General features: G+C 41.2%; 1 protein-coding gene across 1 annotated transcript in view; it reads right to left on the bottom strand.

Annotated features, from left to right (window-relative positions):
- The window catches only part of ITPR2 (inositol 1,4,5-trisphosphate receptor type 2), a 143,936-nt gene that overhangs the window by 14,767 nt on the left and 113,553 nt on the right, over positions 1-15,616 (bottom strand). Inside the window, 7 exon segments of the mRNA XM_087967877.1 lie at positions 2,406-2,570; positions 3,532-3,707; positions 5,960-6,085; positions 6,706-6,898; positions 7,848-7,955; positions 12,659-12,778; positions 14,093-14,188. Coding sequence (XP_087824003.1) covers positions 2,406-2,570; positions 3,532-3,707; positions 5,960-6,085; positions 6,706-6,898; positions 7,848-7,955; positions 12,659-12,778; positions 14,093-14,188 — 984 coding nt within the window.

Genomic DNA, 15,616 nt, shown 5'->3' with positions numbered 1-15,616 from the left:
AAAGAAGGAAGGAAGGAAAAGGAAGAGAGGAAAAGGAAAGAAAGGAAGGAAGGAAGTCAGGAAGGAAAAGGAAGGAAAAGGAAGGAAGGAAAAGGAAAGAAGGAAGGAAGGAAAAGGAAGGAAGGGAAGAAAAGGAAGGAGGGAAAAGGAAAGAAGGAAGGAAGGAAAAAGGAAGAGAGGAAAAGGAAGGAAGTCAGGAAGGAAAAGGAAGGAAGGAAAAGGAAGGAAAAGGAAGGAAGGAAAAGGAAAGAAGAAAGGAAGGAAAAGGAAGGAAGGAAAAGGAAGGAAGGAAAAGGAAAGAAGGAAGGAAGGAAAAGGAAGGAAGGGAAGAAACGGAAGGAGGAAAAGGAAGAAAGGAAAAGGAAGGAAGGGAAGAAAAGGAAGGAGGGAAAAGGAAGGAGGAAAAGGACGGAAGGAAAAGGAAAGAAGGAAAGAAGGAAAAGGAAGGAAGGAAAAAGAAAAGGAAGAAAGGAAAAGGAAGGGAGGAAAAGGAAGGAAGGAAAAGGAAAGAAGGAAGGAAGGAAAAGGAAGGAAGGAAAAGAAAAGGAAGGAAGGAAGGAAAAGGAAGGGAGGAAAAGGAAGGAAGGAAAAGGAAAGAAGGAAGGAAGGAAAAGGAAGGAAGGAAAAGGAAGGAAGGGAGGAAAAGGAAGAGAGGAAAAGGAAGGAAGTCAGGAAGGAAAAGGAAGGAAGGAAAAGGAAGGAAAAGGAAGGAAAAGGAAGGAAGGAAAAGGAAAGAAGGAAGGAAGGAAAAGGAAGGAAGGGAAGAAAAGGAAGGAGGGAAAAGGAAAGAAGGAAGGAAGGAAAAGGAAGAGAGAAAAAGGAAAGAAAGGAAGGAAGGAAGTCAGGAAGGAAAAGGAAGGAAAAGGAAGGAAGGAAAAGGAAAGAAGGAAGGAAGGAAAAGGAAGGAAGGGAAGAAAAGGAAGGAGGGAAAAGGAAAGAAGGAAGGAAGGAAAAGGAAGAGAGGAAAAGGAAGGAAGTCAGGAAGGAAAAGGAAGGAAGGAAAAGGAAGGAAAAGGAAGGAAGGAAAAGGAAAGAAGAAAGGAAGGAAAAGGAAGGAAGGAAAAGGAAGGAAGGAAAAGGAAAGAAGGAAGGAAGGAAAAGGAAGGAAGGGAAGAAACGGAAGGAGGGAAAAGGAAGAAAGGAAAAGGAAGGAAGGAAGAAAAGGAAGGAGGGAAAAGGAAGGGAGGAAAAGGACGGAAGGAAAAGGAAAGAAGGAAAGAAGGAAAAGGAAGGAAGGAAAAAGAAAAGGAAGAAAGGAAAAGGAAGGGAGGAAAAGGAAGGAAGGAAAAGGAAAGAAGGAAGGAAGGAAAAGGAAGGAAGGAAAAGAAAAGGAAGGAAGGAAGGAAAAGGAAGGAGGAAAAGGAAGGAAGGAAAAGGAAAGAAGGAAGGAAGGAAAAGGAAGGAAGGAAAAGGAAGGAAGGGAGGAAAAGGAAGAGAGGAAAAGGAAGGAAGTCAGGAAGGAAAAGGAAGGAAAGAAGGGAAGGAAGGATAACAGAATAATAGAGTTGGAAGGGACCTTGGAGGTCTTCTAGTCCAGCCCCCTGCTCAAGCAGGAGATCGTATCCCATTACAGACAAGGGACTGTCCAGTCTGTTCTTCAAAACCTCCGATGTGATTTATTTAATGATCACTGAAAGTTATAATGGTACTGAAAAAGTGACTTACAACCGATCTCCACACTTATGACGGTTGCAATATCCCCATGGTCCGACCAACATTCAGATGCTTGGCAACTGACTCATATTTATGACAGCGACAGTGTTCCCTTTTGTGGCTTTCCCACTTATTTAAATTCAGTGGGAAGGGAGAGAGACAGCCAGATTCACTTAATGACCAAATGACCACGTGATTTGCTTATCAACCCTGGTAAAAAGGGAGTCAAACCAGGCCTTTTGCTTAACAACTGCCTTGTCAGCTTTGGAAGCCCTATTGAGACCAGATGCTGCCACGCTGCCACATTTTGAGCCTGGGAAAGTGGGAGAGGGGGAATTTCTTGGAGTGTATGTGGTTAGACATAATAGCATTCTTCTTCTAAGTCAAGGTCATGTTATTTCTGCACCTGGGTGAGGGGACGTCTCAAGTTGGGATGGATGGTGATTGGGGCATGTGATGCAATGATGGGTGCAGGGGGTGGATTTGTAGTTTTTTACTTATTGCAAGGAAACTCGGAACTTTCAGATTCGGGATTCCCCAGGTGTGCCAGTTTACTATCCAATTAAAATAGAATTTTTGAGAAGATGTCTGTCTCAGAGTAATTTGTTGGAATGGAGTTTTTCTGGAATGCTGACATGCCTTGTCTATCAACGGGAATTCTGGTTCCACCCCGTATGCATGGCAGAATTTTAAAGCAAAAGAAAAGAAACCATGCCCTTCTTTGACAAGAAATAGAAAACAAGTATACTCACCAAGAAGCTGTAAAAAAATTCATGCACGCAGAGGCCCAACATACAGACCAGAACATAAGCCACGTGGTAGAGAAAAGCCATATCCATGATGACGGCTCGGTAGCCACGGGTGAAGGTCCCACGATTGCCGACGAAGCTCACCAAAAATACAATTTTGTTACAAAGCTGCCCCCAAAAATAAAATTTTATTACAAAGGTGGAGAGAAGCAATGGAGACAGTACCTCTCAAGATCTACAATGCTACCCCTATTGCTTGCCTTTATCTCCAGTGAACCTGTGTCCCAGATAGGTACTAACAATTTCTAAACAAAATGTGACTCTATCAAATGAAAGCACCTATACATAGGCAGGGCCAATAGAAACAAAGAGGCCCAGGTTATATTTTTGATTAATGTGACATAATACTGGAATACCTTGTGAATAACAAAGTTAGTTAGGTTATGAGATGGGTGGTGTGGAAATTTAATAAGGATGATAGATAGATAGATAGATAGATAGATAGATAGATAGATAGATAGATAGGGATGGATGGATGGATGGATGGATGGATGGATGGATGGATGGATGACAGACAGACAGACAGACAGATTGATAGATTAATAGGGATGAATAAATGATAGATAGATAGAGATAGATAGATAGATAGATAGATAGATAGATAGACAGACAGACAGACAGACAGACAGACAGACAGACAGACAGACAGATAGATAGATATGCCACAAAGGTTGTAACTGTGAAAAATGGTCCTTTCTCCAGTGCCACTGTAACACTGAACAGTCACTAAAAGAATAGTTGTAAGCCAAGGACTACATGCAGCCATAATATCAACCTAGATAAGTGGAAAGTGTACCACTTACAACCTGTATATGGGGATAGTTTGTAGGCAAAGCGAAGAGGTGGAATTTTGGAAGGAAAGTCAACTTTGATATGTCTTTATCATGCAAACATATCTGCCCTTCACTTGACTTAAACTGGAATTAATGAGGCTTCAGACATACACGGATTATTTGCCTCAGCGGCTGGTTCAATTTCCCCACTGTGCTAAATCAATACGGAACAAGAGATAATTGATTATATAGATATATATATATATGAATCCCGGGATGATTTTTTAAATACTTACATTAGCGGCACCCAGAAGGATCAACGTGGGCCCAAGACCCATCGTATATATAGACCTGAGCATAACAGAGACCAAAAATGGGCGGATTCCAACCGGTTTTGGGAAAAAGAAAAGCAGAGAGGTACAAACGGCCACAGCGATCCAGAGGAGAATGGAAAATAATGGAGAAAGTGTGCCTAGATGGAAGAAGAGACATCATATTTTGGAATATAAGAACTAGATCATCATTATCTTCTTTTAATGAATCCATAATCCCTTGCCGGATGGAGTCTGGGCAAATGAATGGACCTGAGTTTTTACTGGCCGGATGCCTTTCCTGTTGCCAATGTGGAGTTTTGTTCAGCAGATACATTCTCATTGTGCCCAGAGAGACAAATATCCGCCTCCACCTGGGATCGAACTCACAGACCCCTGATTGTGAGGTGAGAGCTCCACCTCTAGGCCACCGCACCACAATATCAGAACTAGATCCCTGAATTAAATCAGTCAGGATCCAATCAACATTTTTCCCACCTTCTACAAGGCAGAAAAAAAGGGACGTTGAACCATTTCATTTTATAGTAAAGCTATCGATGGCAGAAAATAGAATTGAAGGACTTCCAATAGAGAGAATAGAGAGAGGGAAAAGGGAATCATTCAGTTTTTAGCTGTGGTTGGTTTGGTGAACTCTTAAGTAAAAAGCCTTACAGGTGAGTCCTTGACTTACAACCAGGGGTGGGCTTCAAAAAATTTAGCAACCAGTTCTCTGCCCAGTTGCTGGATGGGCGTGGCAATGTTGGGCGTGGCCTAGTCAGCCTCCTGCACTATGGCGGGCGGGGAGTTTTTGCACTCCCTGGGCTCCAGAGGCTTTCCTCGAGTCTCAAGGAGGGCAAAAAAGGCATCCCTGAGCTCCGGAGGCCCTCTGGAGGCCGGAAATGGCCCTGTTTCATTTCCGGCATTCCAGAACTTCCAAAAGGCCCATTTTTTGCCCTCCCCAAGCCTCTGCACAGGCCCCGCACTTACCTGGCAACCAAATGGACCGCGTGGAGACTCCTGGGAGGGGAGAGGTGGAGTGGGCGGGGCCAGCCTGTCATTGCAACTACCGCTTTGGCGAACCAGATATAAAATTAACATCCGGTTCGCTCGAAACGGTGCAAACCGGTAGCAGCCAACCCCTGCTTACAACCATTTATTTAGCAATTGTTCAAAGTTAGAAGGGCACTGAAAAAAGTGACTTATGACCGGTCCTCTTACTTATAACCATTGCAGCATTTCCACAGTCACATGATCAAAATTTGGGTGCCTGGCAACCAGGATATATTTAAAATGGTGGCACCAAACCAAAGTTACGTCATCACCATTTGTGGCCTGGCCAGTCAGCTCCTCTAATTAAGGACTTGAGGACTTCAACTCCCAGAATTCCTCAGCCAGCAAGGGATTCTGGGAGTTGAAGTCCACATGACTTAATGTTGCCAAGGTTGGGAAATCCAGATTTAGACAAGGTGTGTCTTAAAGGGAATAGGCTTGAATTATGGAATATTTTACCCAGGGTTGAAATTGGGTTGCTGAAGGCAAGAAATACACTACGAATGAAAAATACATTAAAGAATGTTTGCAGTGATGTGAGAAGTGTGCTAGTTGGGTACGTGGGCCGACAGGTAGATCACCAGAATGGTGATCCCATACCTGGTTGAGAATCTGAATGATTTGCAGTGAAGATTGTATTGTGTACTGAGAAACACGGATGCGAAAAAGAATATATCAAAAGAAAAGGGAGATGTGTTTGACAGGGAAAAAGGAGGGATTGAAGATAGCAGGTTATATAAAAATGACAAAAATATGCAGCAAAGAGATGAATTTGTATACCTTAGGAGAAAATTTCCTAAAGACATGGCAAGTGTCAGGCACAAAATATTAGGTCCACTCAGGAAAGTCCAATTAAACTGATTTATTGCTAAAAGCTCATGCACGGGAATCTTCTCAAATAACAGATAGCTCCTGCTTGGAGTTAGATAGGAGTCAATGAAATTCAAAGGTGGTTGGACTTATTTTATTTGTGACGATGTAGGGATTGCAGGTTGATTCCTCTTTGGACTCCATCTCCATGTTCTGCGACGCCTTCTTCTAAGAGAAATGGATGGATTCTGGCCAACTTGTTTGAAAAAAATCTTATTATGGGATTCTAGATCTATTGATTTTTTAAAATAGATATACATTTTATATATGTATATTTAGAGATATATAAACAGATCTATCTACTTATTTTATTTGTCTCCCTTTATTTCTTTGTCGTTAAAACATAAATTTAACACAAACATTTTAGGTGGAGGCTGCATGAAAGGAATGGCCCGGTCATTTCTTCTCCCATACATTTTGGGATATTTTTTTTTACTATCGCTAGCAAAGGAAAGGTGTGAGTTTTGCAACGTTCATAACCCAAGCAACGTACCTTCATCACCATCATCTCCAAACGGGTAGAAAAGGGCCACTGCTAGATTGATGAAAACAGCCAGATTGAAAGATATGCTTCCCCAGAGAGAAATTTGTCGAGAGAACCAAAATAATGCCGGATTATCTAGGAAGGAAAGGACAAACAATTATCATTCATCTCAAGAAAAATGGTTGCTCCAGATGTTGTGGGTGCTCCCTTGTTGGAGACTTTCAAAAAGAGACTGGACAAACATTTATGTCAGGGTTCCGATGGATGCCCTAATTAATTCATGAGCCTTGAGCCAAGTTTCAAAAGAAATCCAATTATTTATTAGGAGCAACATATTGGCACTACTTTTCCCAAGTGCAGTTGGCTCTGCCGTACATAATTTACTGCCCACCTATGACCCTGTTTCCCCGCCTCCTCCCAGGGTGTATCATAAATCACATTCTCCAATGGAGCACTTTTGCAGGCTGTAGAAAAACACACCTCTCTCCGGCTGGCTCTGGTAACCTAGGATAAAATCTGGAGAAAGATATGCGTGGAATGTGCTTTTGATCATAGCAACCCAACTGCTCCATCAGGTCCCTGCAAGGTCCCTTACAACTCTATTATTTTATGTTCTATCTTGTTTTTTTATGGTCAATACATGGACAAAGCAGGATTTTACAACAGAACTTTCCCCAAAGTTAGATTAGACTTGACTTTTAGATCTCTTCCGAGTAAACCTCAAGCAGAAAAATCCTTACAAATGCCATACTCACTCCTAATTTTCCTCTGCCATTTCATTTCATTATACAGATCCTCGGTCTGTTGAAAAAAGTCGTTGACTTTGCTCCCTTGCTCATCTCTTTCTGTGGTATTGAACACCCGGCATTTTGATTCATGAGTGAGGAATTCACAAACGTTTGGCACGGGAAATACTATTTGCTCCATGGTTCTGTCGTGACGGACAATCTGCAAAGACACATAACTCACTCGGAGACACACACACAGGAACAGGAAAATCTTAACTTTGAGGGATGAGGTATTGGGGTAACAGGAGATTATCGCCTCTTAAGTGTTCAACATGAAGTTGGCAAAGGTTCAATTTTGGTTAATAATATACATTTGGGAGAATTTATATATGTCCCAGACAGATATAAAAGATTCTTAAGAAAAAGAAAATCTTTCTTTCTTTCTTTTCTTTCTTTCTTTCTTTCTTTCTTTCTTTCTTTCTTTCTTTCTTTCTTTCTTTCTTTCTTTCTTTTTTTCTTCCTTCCTTCCTTCCTTCCTTCCTTCCTTCTTTCTTTCTTTCTTTCTTTCTTTCTTTCTTTCTTTCTTTCTTTCTTTCTTTCTTTCTTTCTTTCTCTTTCTTTCTTTCTTTCTTTCTTTCTTTCTTTCTTTCTTTCTTTCTTTCTTTCTTTCTTTCTTTCTTTCTTATCTATCTATCTATCTATCTATCTATCTATCTATCTATCTATCTATCTATCTATCTACTTTCCGAATATACAATCCTGGCTAACTTCAGAATTGTACCTCTTCACGAATAGCTGAACATTGTGATACTGTGAAGAAAGCAGTATAACATTAAGATTTAGGAAACATTTACCTTTCCAAATATTTAGGGAATAAACATTATTTATGACCGAATTGGTAACCAAATAGTCCTGAGCCACTCCTTGAGTAAAATTTGGTAGGAAACCTCATGTAGATATCTTTGGTGTATCCCACAGTTGGCTACCTGCTCATTCCTGGTGACAATGTCACCTCACCAAGCAACAGAAAAAAGATTCCATCAAGAACTCTTTCTGTTATTTCAACAAATCTCGTATTTCAACTATGGATCAGCAGAAGGAGAACTCTATAGGACAGAATGTAGCATCAAAGCCTATAAATATTTTCAGTTCAGTGAGCAAGTTTTTACCTCAATTTGGGCAGTGTGGTTGGCGTAATACTTCAAAGCTTCATCTCCTTCTTCTGGATCTGCCCCAGGTTTCAGCATGTGTTGTAATACTTTGTTATGACGGGACAACTGGAAGTAAACGGAGGAGAAAGAATTATTAGAAATGCCATCTGGGTAGCTTGTTAACTAAAAGGCAAAAGGCATCGCCAGATAACCTTCAGCTCCACTGAATAAAACATCTAACTGAACCCAATGGGTTATTGCTTAAACTTCTGGTTATTTATTGAGATGCATGGCCTGCAACCTGCAGTATTAGAAGTCATAAAATTGTAGGGCTGGACGGGACCTTGGAGGTCTTCTATCCAACCCCCTCCTCAAGGCAGGAGTCTTAGAGCATCCCAGCCAAATGGTTGTATAGTCGTTTTTTTAAAACCTCCAGTCGTTCTCTGTGTGGTTTCTGCATGGAGCATCTCATCTCTCTTTTTTCAAGCTTGGACCCCATGTTCAAAATCCAGGAGGAAACGAATTATCTGCACCTCCCCATCAGTCAGTCAGGGGGCCCAAATCTAACCAATTAGGCAAGTTCACAAACATCTAAGAACTTCTGATATTTTATATCTATCTATCTATCCATCTATCTACCTATCTTTACCTACCTACCTACCTATCTACCTACCTACCTATCTATCTATCTATCTATCTATCTATCTATCTATCTATCTATCTATCTCTCTATCATCTGTCTCTCTCATCATCTCCCCTCTCTCACATCTATCTGTCTGTCTGTCTGTCTATCTACATCTGTCTCTGTCTCTGTCTCTGTATCTATCTATCTATCATCTCTATCATCTCTATCTATCTATCTATCTATCTATCTATCTATCTATCTATCTATCTATCTATCTATCTATCTATCATCTAACTCTATCTACCATCTCTCTCTATCATCTCTATCTCTCTATCTCTATCATCTTCCCCTGTCTCTACATCTCTCTCTCTCTCTCTCTCTGTCTCTCTCTATCATCTCTCTCATCTCTATCTATCATCTCTCTCTATCATCTCTCTCTATCTCTATCAACTCTCTCTCTACATCTATCTATCTATCTATCTATCTATCTATCTATCTATCTATCTATCTATCTATCTATCTATCTATCTCTTTCTGTATCTATCTATCTACCTTTCTATCTACTGTATATCTAGCTAATCTATCTATCTTTCTTTCTCTATCTACCTTTCTATCTGTATCTACCTACCTATCTCTATATCTATGTCTATATCTATCTCTATATCTGTCTGTCTGTCTGTCTGTCTGTCTGTCTGTGTTTCTTTCTCTTTCTGTATCTATCTATCTACCTTTTTATCTATATCTATATCTATCTAATCTATCTTTCTTTATCTCTATCTGTCTTTCTATCTATCTACCTTTCTATCATCTCTCTCCCTATCTACCTTTCTATCTGTATCTTTCTCTCTCTCCCTGTTCTTTCTTTCTGTATCCATCTATCTCTCTATCTCTATCTATCTCTATCTTTCTTTCTTTATCTATCTATCATAGGAAGTTTGGGAAGCTGCAACTTAGGAATTCTAGCAGCTGCTGCATTTGAGGAGTGGCTTTTTTATTGCTTCTGTGTCTCCAAACTATCTTTTAGCTCCTTTCCCCCCACCTTTTCGGCCCATGCAAAAGACTCCATTCCTTAATCATTCCTGAGCTCGTGTTTGAGGGATCCTTGCTTCATCCCGCTCACGAGATCAGCAGTGGCTGAGTGGGAATCTATATCGCCCTTTTCACCAGCTACGAGGTGGTTAATGAAGTATTTCTGGCCACCCCTGTCAGCGCTGGCAAGCCAAGCCAAACCGCTCCTTCCAATTTTGTCTGATGTTCAATTAGCAGCTGTCACCCTAAACCCCATTATCTTGTCTCCTCCAGAGGATAACTGTCAGATTATGACAAGTGACAGGCCTCGTGAGCCATGAAAGATGTCAAGAATTTAATCAGTGCAAACGAAGGTGGAAGCACACGAGATGTTCAAGGCGAGTCATTCAAGCAGATGTTGGTTTCCAATGAAGCCCCAACCCTGGTTTTCAAACCACAGTAGCTAATTTTAACTCAGGCGGAGGCAAGGTTTCATCAGACCATTAAACAGATTTACATACAAGTAATTACTAAGAAAAGTGGCTTTTGGCAAAGAGTGGCCAAGCTACCAACCTTTGCTTCAAGAAGGTCTCCTGTGTTGTTTTTAAACATTTCCCACCTGTTCTTAAGAGTCCTTTCTACAATGTGTGTAAATTCATTGTTCCTTAATGGAGAAAGGCATTTTCTTAGAAACATATCCCAAGTTGCAGAGATATTTTTCCCAAAGGGCTTTATTGATAGTCTGCATTACGATTACTATTAATCTTCTCATCACTCATTGCCCATCCTCTCCGACTTGTAACTATATGACTGTAACTTTGTCGCTTGTATCCTTACAATTTATATTGACTGTTTCCTAGTATGATTTGATTGCTTATTGTATCCTATGACTATCATTAAGTGTTGTACCTGATGATTTTTGACTCTTGACAAATGTATCTTTTCTTTTATATACACTGAGAGCATTTGCACCAAGACAAATTCCTTGTGTGTCCAATCACACATGGCCAATAAAGAATTCTATTCTATTCCATTGAAGGCAACATCTACACAACACTTTAATTTGCAATGTATCTGGCCAGCTAATTCAACTCCCTCTTGTTTTACCCTCTTATTTTATTTTTAAGACCACACCTGGAATATTGTGTCCAGTTTTGGTCACCCACCACATCATAAAAAAAGATGGAAAGAGTGCAGAGAAGAGCAACCAAGATGATTAGGGGACTGGAGACTAAAAACATATGAAGAATGGTTGCAAGAACTGGGCATGTCTAGTCTAGTGAAAAGAAGGACTAAGGATGACATGATAGCAGTCTTCCAATATCTCAGGGGCTGCCCCAAAGAAGAGGGAGTCAAGCTACTCTCCAAAGCACCTGAGGGGAGGACAAGAAGCTATGGGTGGAAACTAATCAAGGAGAGAAGCAACTTAGAACTAAGGAGACATTTCCTGACAGTTAGAACAAATTAATCAGTGGGACAGCTTGCCTCGAGAAGTTGCGAATTATGCTCCAACACTGGACACTTTTAAGAAGAGATTGGACAACCATTTGTCTGAAATGGTCTAGGATCTCTTGCTTGAGCAGGGGGTTAGACTAGAGGACCTCCAAGATCCCTTCCAACCCTGTTACTCTATGTTTTATGTCTTATTTTCCATACTAGCTTGGGACCTATCTTTCAAAGCATGGAAAAATCTGTGATTTCTTCTGCTTCTGGTAAGCTCAACAACAAGTAATGACAGGAAAGGATGTTGCACTGAAAAAAATGTACAAATGGGTACTGCCTTTTAAACAGCTGTTGAAATTGAAAGTCTGGGTGCCTCTAAAATAAATTGTCAGCCCACATAAGACTAAAAAGAAGAACTTGGGTCTGTTTTTTTTATTTTTAGCTTCCTCTAATCAGTGAAGAGATTGGAAACCAAGTACCCTCTATTAATTTCCCTTAATTAAAAAAACCCCAAGCTAAATTATATTCACTAGGGTAAGATTTGAAGACCCACAGACTTTAGCTAATTGGAGTGAGTCTGTTCCAGAAAACACATCAAAAGTGAGAGATTTATTGATATGTGGCTACCGAGATACGTTCCAGGATGGCAGGACATGGGTTGTGAAGAACTGAAGAGCAAGAAGCAGAAAAAGAAATACGACGGAGATAAAAAAATCACTTAAGGAAGCAGTTTTTGACATGTATCCATAACAAAGCTTACTTAGGAAAGGTGTATAATTCTACTTTTTTTCAAGATCAAAAGTTGTGACCAGTGACCCAATATTTGTTTCCTTCATTCTGTCTAAAAATGCACAGACCTGGAAATGTTAAGATTTATTTATGTTACAACAAAACGTTTTAACTTGATTTAGATGGGCTTTACAACTAGGTCTGGAAAAAAAATAGCTTGGACAGGATTAAGGGTTCAATTCTGACAGTTGGCTGTTTAGAGCACTGATGGTATTCTACCGGTTCAGCCTGGTTCGAGTGAACCGGTAGTAAAAGAACAGCTACCAGTTTGGCCAAACTGGTATTCCTTTTTTCCCCCAATGATCAGCTGTTCCGATGATCAGCTGTGCCCTCGCTATTTTACTGCTTCGTCCAAGAGGCTTTCCTGAGGCCCAGAAGGCAAAAAAAAAATGGACCACGGGGTGGAGGGGTGGTGCAAAAAAAAGAGAAAGCAGCCACGCCCACCCAGTCACATGGCCATGCCCACCTAGCCACGCCCACCTAGCCATGCCCACAGAACTGGTAGTAAAAATATTTGCATCCCACTCCTGGTTTAGAGGCAGCAATTTAGCCTGATTGGGAATTAATTATCGCCATGTTTAAACACGATTTATATAATCTCCTTGGGCTTTTTTATAAGCATTTGATTTTAATTTGTCATCATTGTAAACTTTACTAGTAAATTTAAGAGGATTATAATCTAACAACGTTTGATTGCCTATTTGTACCCTATGACTATATTAAGTGTTGTACCTTATGATTCTTGACAAATGTATCTTTTCTTTTTATGTAAACTGAAAGCTTATGCACCAAAGGTTAATCACAATTGGCCAATAAAGAATTCATTTATTCATTAATGAATGAATTGATTGATTCATTCATTGATTGATTGATTCATTCATTCATGTTAACAATTCCAATCTAGTATTTTTTGATGGCCACTCTTGAGTGAGGTGGGCAGTTCCTATATTTGATAACAACATACCTGGTGAGCTAATATGTAGATATTATGCCCAACATCTTTTGGTGAGATATCGTCATCTCCATTCTCCTCTTCTTGGTCACTATCAAGGCCCTGGTTGTACGCATTCTTCATGACGTCCACCTCGAAGGAAAATGTCCTTGATTGTTAAATTGAATGAGCTCTTAGCTCTGTTTGGTTTCACGTAACACCATCTGCATAGTCTTAATACTTTTCTCCAATCTCAATTAAATAATCTTTTTATATCCCACCATATTTTTTTAATCTGTTCACCGTGGGTGAAGGCAGGACAAGAAGCAATGGATGGAAACCAGCCAAGCAGACAAGCAACCTGGAACTAAGGAGAAATTTCCTGATATTGAGAGCAATTAACCCGTGGAACAGCTTGCCACCAGAAGTTGTGGGTGCTCTGACACTGGAGGTTTTCAAGAAGAGATTGAACAGCCATTAGGGTTTCCTGCCTGAGCAGGGGGTTGGACTAGAAGACCTCCAAAGTCCCTTTCAAACTCTGTTATTCCTCTTTGTGTTTCAAATAACTTAAACAATTATATAGGTGGTTTTTAACTTACAACCAGGGGTGGGATTCTATTGGTTCAGACCGGTTCGGGAGAACCGGATGTTAAAATTACATCCAGTTTGCAGAACCAATTTCAACCGACCGGCTGGTCCTGCACACCCCATCCCGCCCCCCCAGGAGTCTCCATGCGCCCCATTTTTGATGGAGGTAAGTGCAGGGTCCACATGGAGGCTCTGGAAGGGGGGAAAAGGGCCTTCTGGAAGTCCGGAAATGGGCCTGTTTCTGACTTCCGGTGGGCCTCCAGAGGCTCGGGGAGGCCATTTTCACCCTCCCAGAGGCCCGGGGAAGGCCTACGGATTCTTGGGAGGGCGAAAAATGGATTCCCCTGCAGCTCTGGAGGACTCCCGGAAGCTGGAAACAGGAAGTTCCGGTAGGCCACGCCCACCCAGCAATTGGGCAGCAAACTGGTTGCTGGGATTTTTGAGTCCCACCCCTGCTTACAACAGGTTGTTTGATGAACATTTCAAAGCTACGATGGCCCTGAAAAAATGTGACTTATGACCGTTTTTCACACTTATAACCATTGCAGCATCCCCCATGTGATCACGTGATCAAAATTCAGACAGTTGGCAGCTGACTCGCATTCCCCTTTTGGCAACTTCACAACCGGGTTATTAACTTAACTGCTGCAGGGATTCACTTAACAACGGTGGCAAGAGAGGTCATAAAATGAGGCAAAAGTCACTTAACCAATGTCTCACTTAGCAATAATAAATTTGGGGCTCAATTATGGTCGTAAATTGAGGATTCCCTGTATTCTAGTCCTTATGGGGGTCAAAATCAGTTTGCTAGCTCAAAAACTCTTTTTTTTTTTTTTTTGCTATTTTCAATTATAAAACTGCCAAAAAAAGATAACTCACCAGCTCTTTTGGTCTCATGTTGAAAAGGACTCGTTCTGCATTTTCGCTGTCATGCCTGCTTTCCATGATAGCCAGCAAAAGCTTCGAGGCATTATTCTGAAAGGTATCAAAAAGCCAATTAAGAGGTTGTTAAAATCTATTTCATGGACCAATGAGCCTTAGCGCTGCTTTAACTGAAGTTGCAGTTGAAGTGAGGGGAGCTGAATGTCAACTAAAAAAATACTTCTTTGGTCTTTTTAGTTGCCAGCGAAAGCAGTGCATTCCTTAAAGGCTTCAGATAATCACTTTGGCAACTGAAGCTTCTGGCATGCAAAACTATTACTGGAGAGCATGATTGATGACTCTTGGCTATGGGTGTGTCCCATTGGAGAATATGCATCCAGGGGGTGGAGGAAGACCAGGGTCAAGGGTGAAATGAATGATGTGTCAGAGTTGGCTGCAACCAGGAAACGCCGACATGTCAACTCCTAATAAATCAACCGTTTTTTCATTGAGAGATGTGGCTTAGAGACTTATAATTTGAATGGGGGTGCATGCCAGAGTCCTGACAGCAGGTTTCCTTTTGGTGAAGACAAGGTTTTTTGTTTTTTTGAAGGCCTTGAATCTTTTTATGGATTCTGTTTTGTCTTGTTTTATGCGTGACATCATGGCCTGATCACCACAATCACAGAACTAATTAAAAATAAATTACATATTTATAAGTACCAGATGTCAGTAAAGAGAGCCTTTCCATGTAGCTCTTTCCATACCATGCGTTGACTTAGCCACTGTTTCTTTTACAATGGTGGTGTCTGCAGTAGTGGGATTCAACTGGTGTTACTGCCGGTTTGGTGCCTACGTTTTGCATGGCAAACATTTGAAAGAAAACCACCAAGTTCCGAGAGCACCAAGGATCCCTCATTTCAACCCTGAACTACAAATATTTTTACTGGATCCAATCCAGGTTGGTCCCCAGGACTAGAAGTTTAGTCTTCCGAGTGTCAACTTGCAAAGCATCCCTGACCTGCTCTTGAGTTGCCATAGGCAAGGGGGGGATGGGGAAGCAAACTTTGTAGCTGCATCAAAAAGCTTGCATCTCAGTCAAAACAAAGCACACTCCAACTGATGCCTCAAGTTCATCTCCACAGAAACCCACCGTGGCCAGAGGGAGTGACCTCTACAACCCATGAAATTGCTTCGTTGGGGAATGTGACTGATGACACATCTGGGAGGGAGGGTGAAACAGGGTCAGAGGCAAAGCGTGAATTAACTGAGGTCAGAGTTGGCTCCACTTGGCCCACGCCAACATGAAGCTCCTAATAAATAACTGGATTTCTTTCGATGCTTGGCTTGAGGCTCATGATTTAATTAGGGTGTCAGTCAGAACCCTGACACTGAGCTGTTAGACTCGTGCTGGAGCCCGTCCTCGGGGATCTTCTCACTACCAGATTGTATCAAGTGAGAAGTTCTCACATGGGTTCCAGCACGAGTCTAAAAGCTCAGAAGACAACCTGGTAACCAACCCAAATTGGATCCTACAACATT

This window comes from Notechis scutatus, chromosome 6, assembly GCF_049901735.1.
Source record: "Notechis scutatus isolate UNSWTSFEM ecotype Mainland chromosome 6, rNotScu1.2, whole genome shotgun sequence".
NCBI lineage: Eukaryota > Metazoa > Chordata > Lepidosauria > Squamata > Elapidae > Notechis > Notechis scutatus.
The sequence above is the reverse complement of the archived record's forward strand: the minus strand, read 5'-3'. Positions and strand labels throughout refer to the sequence as shown.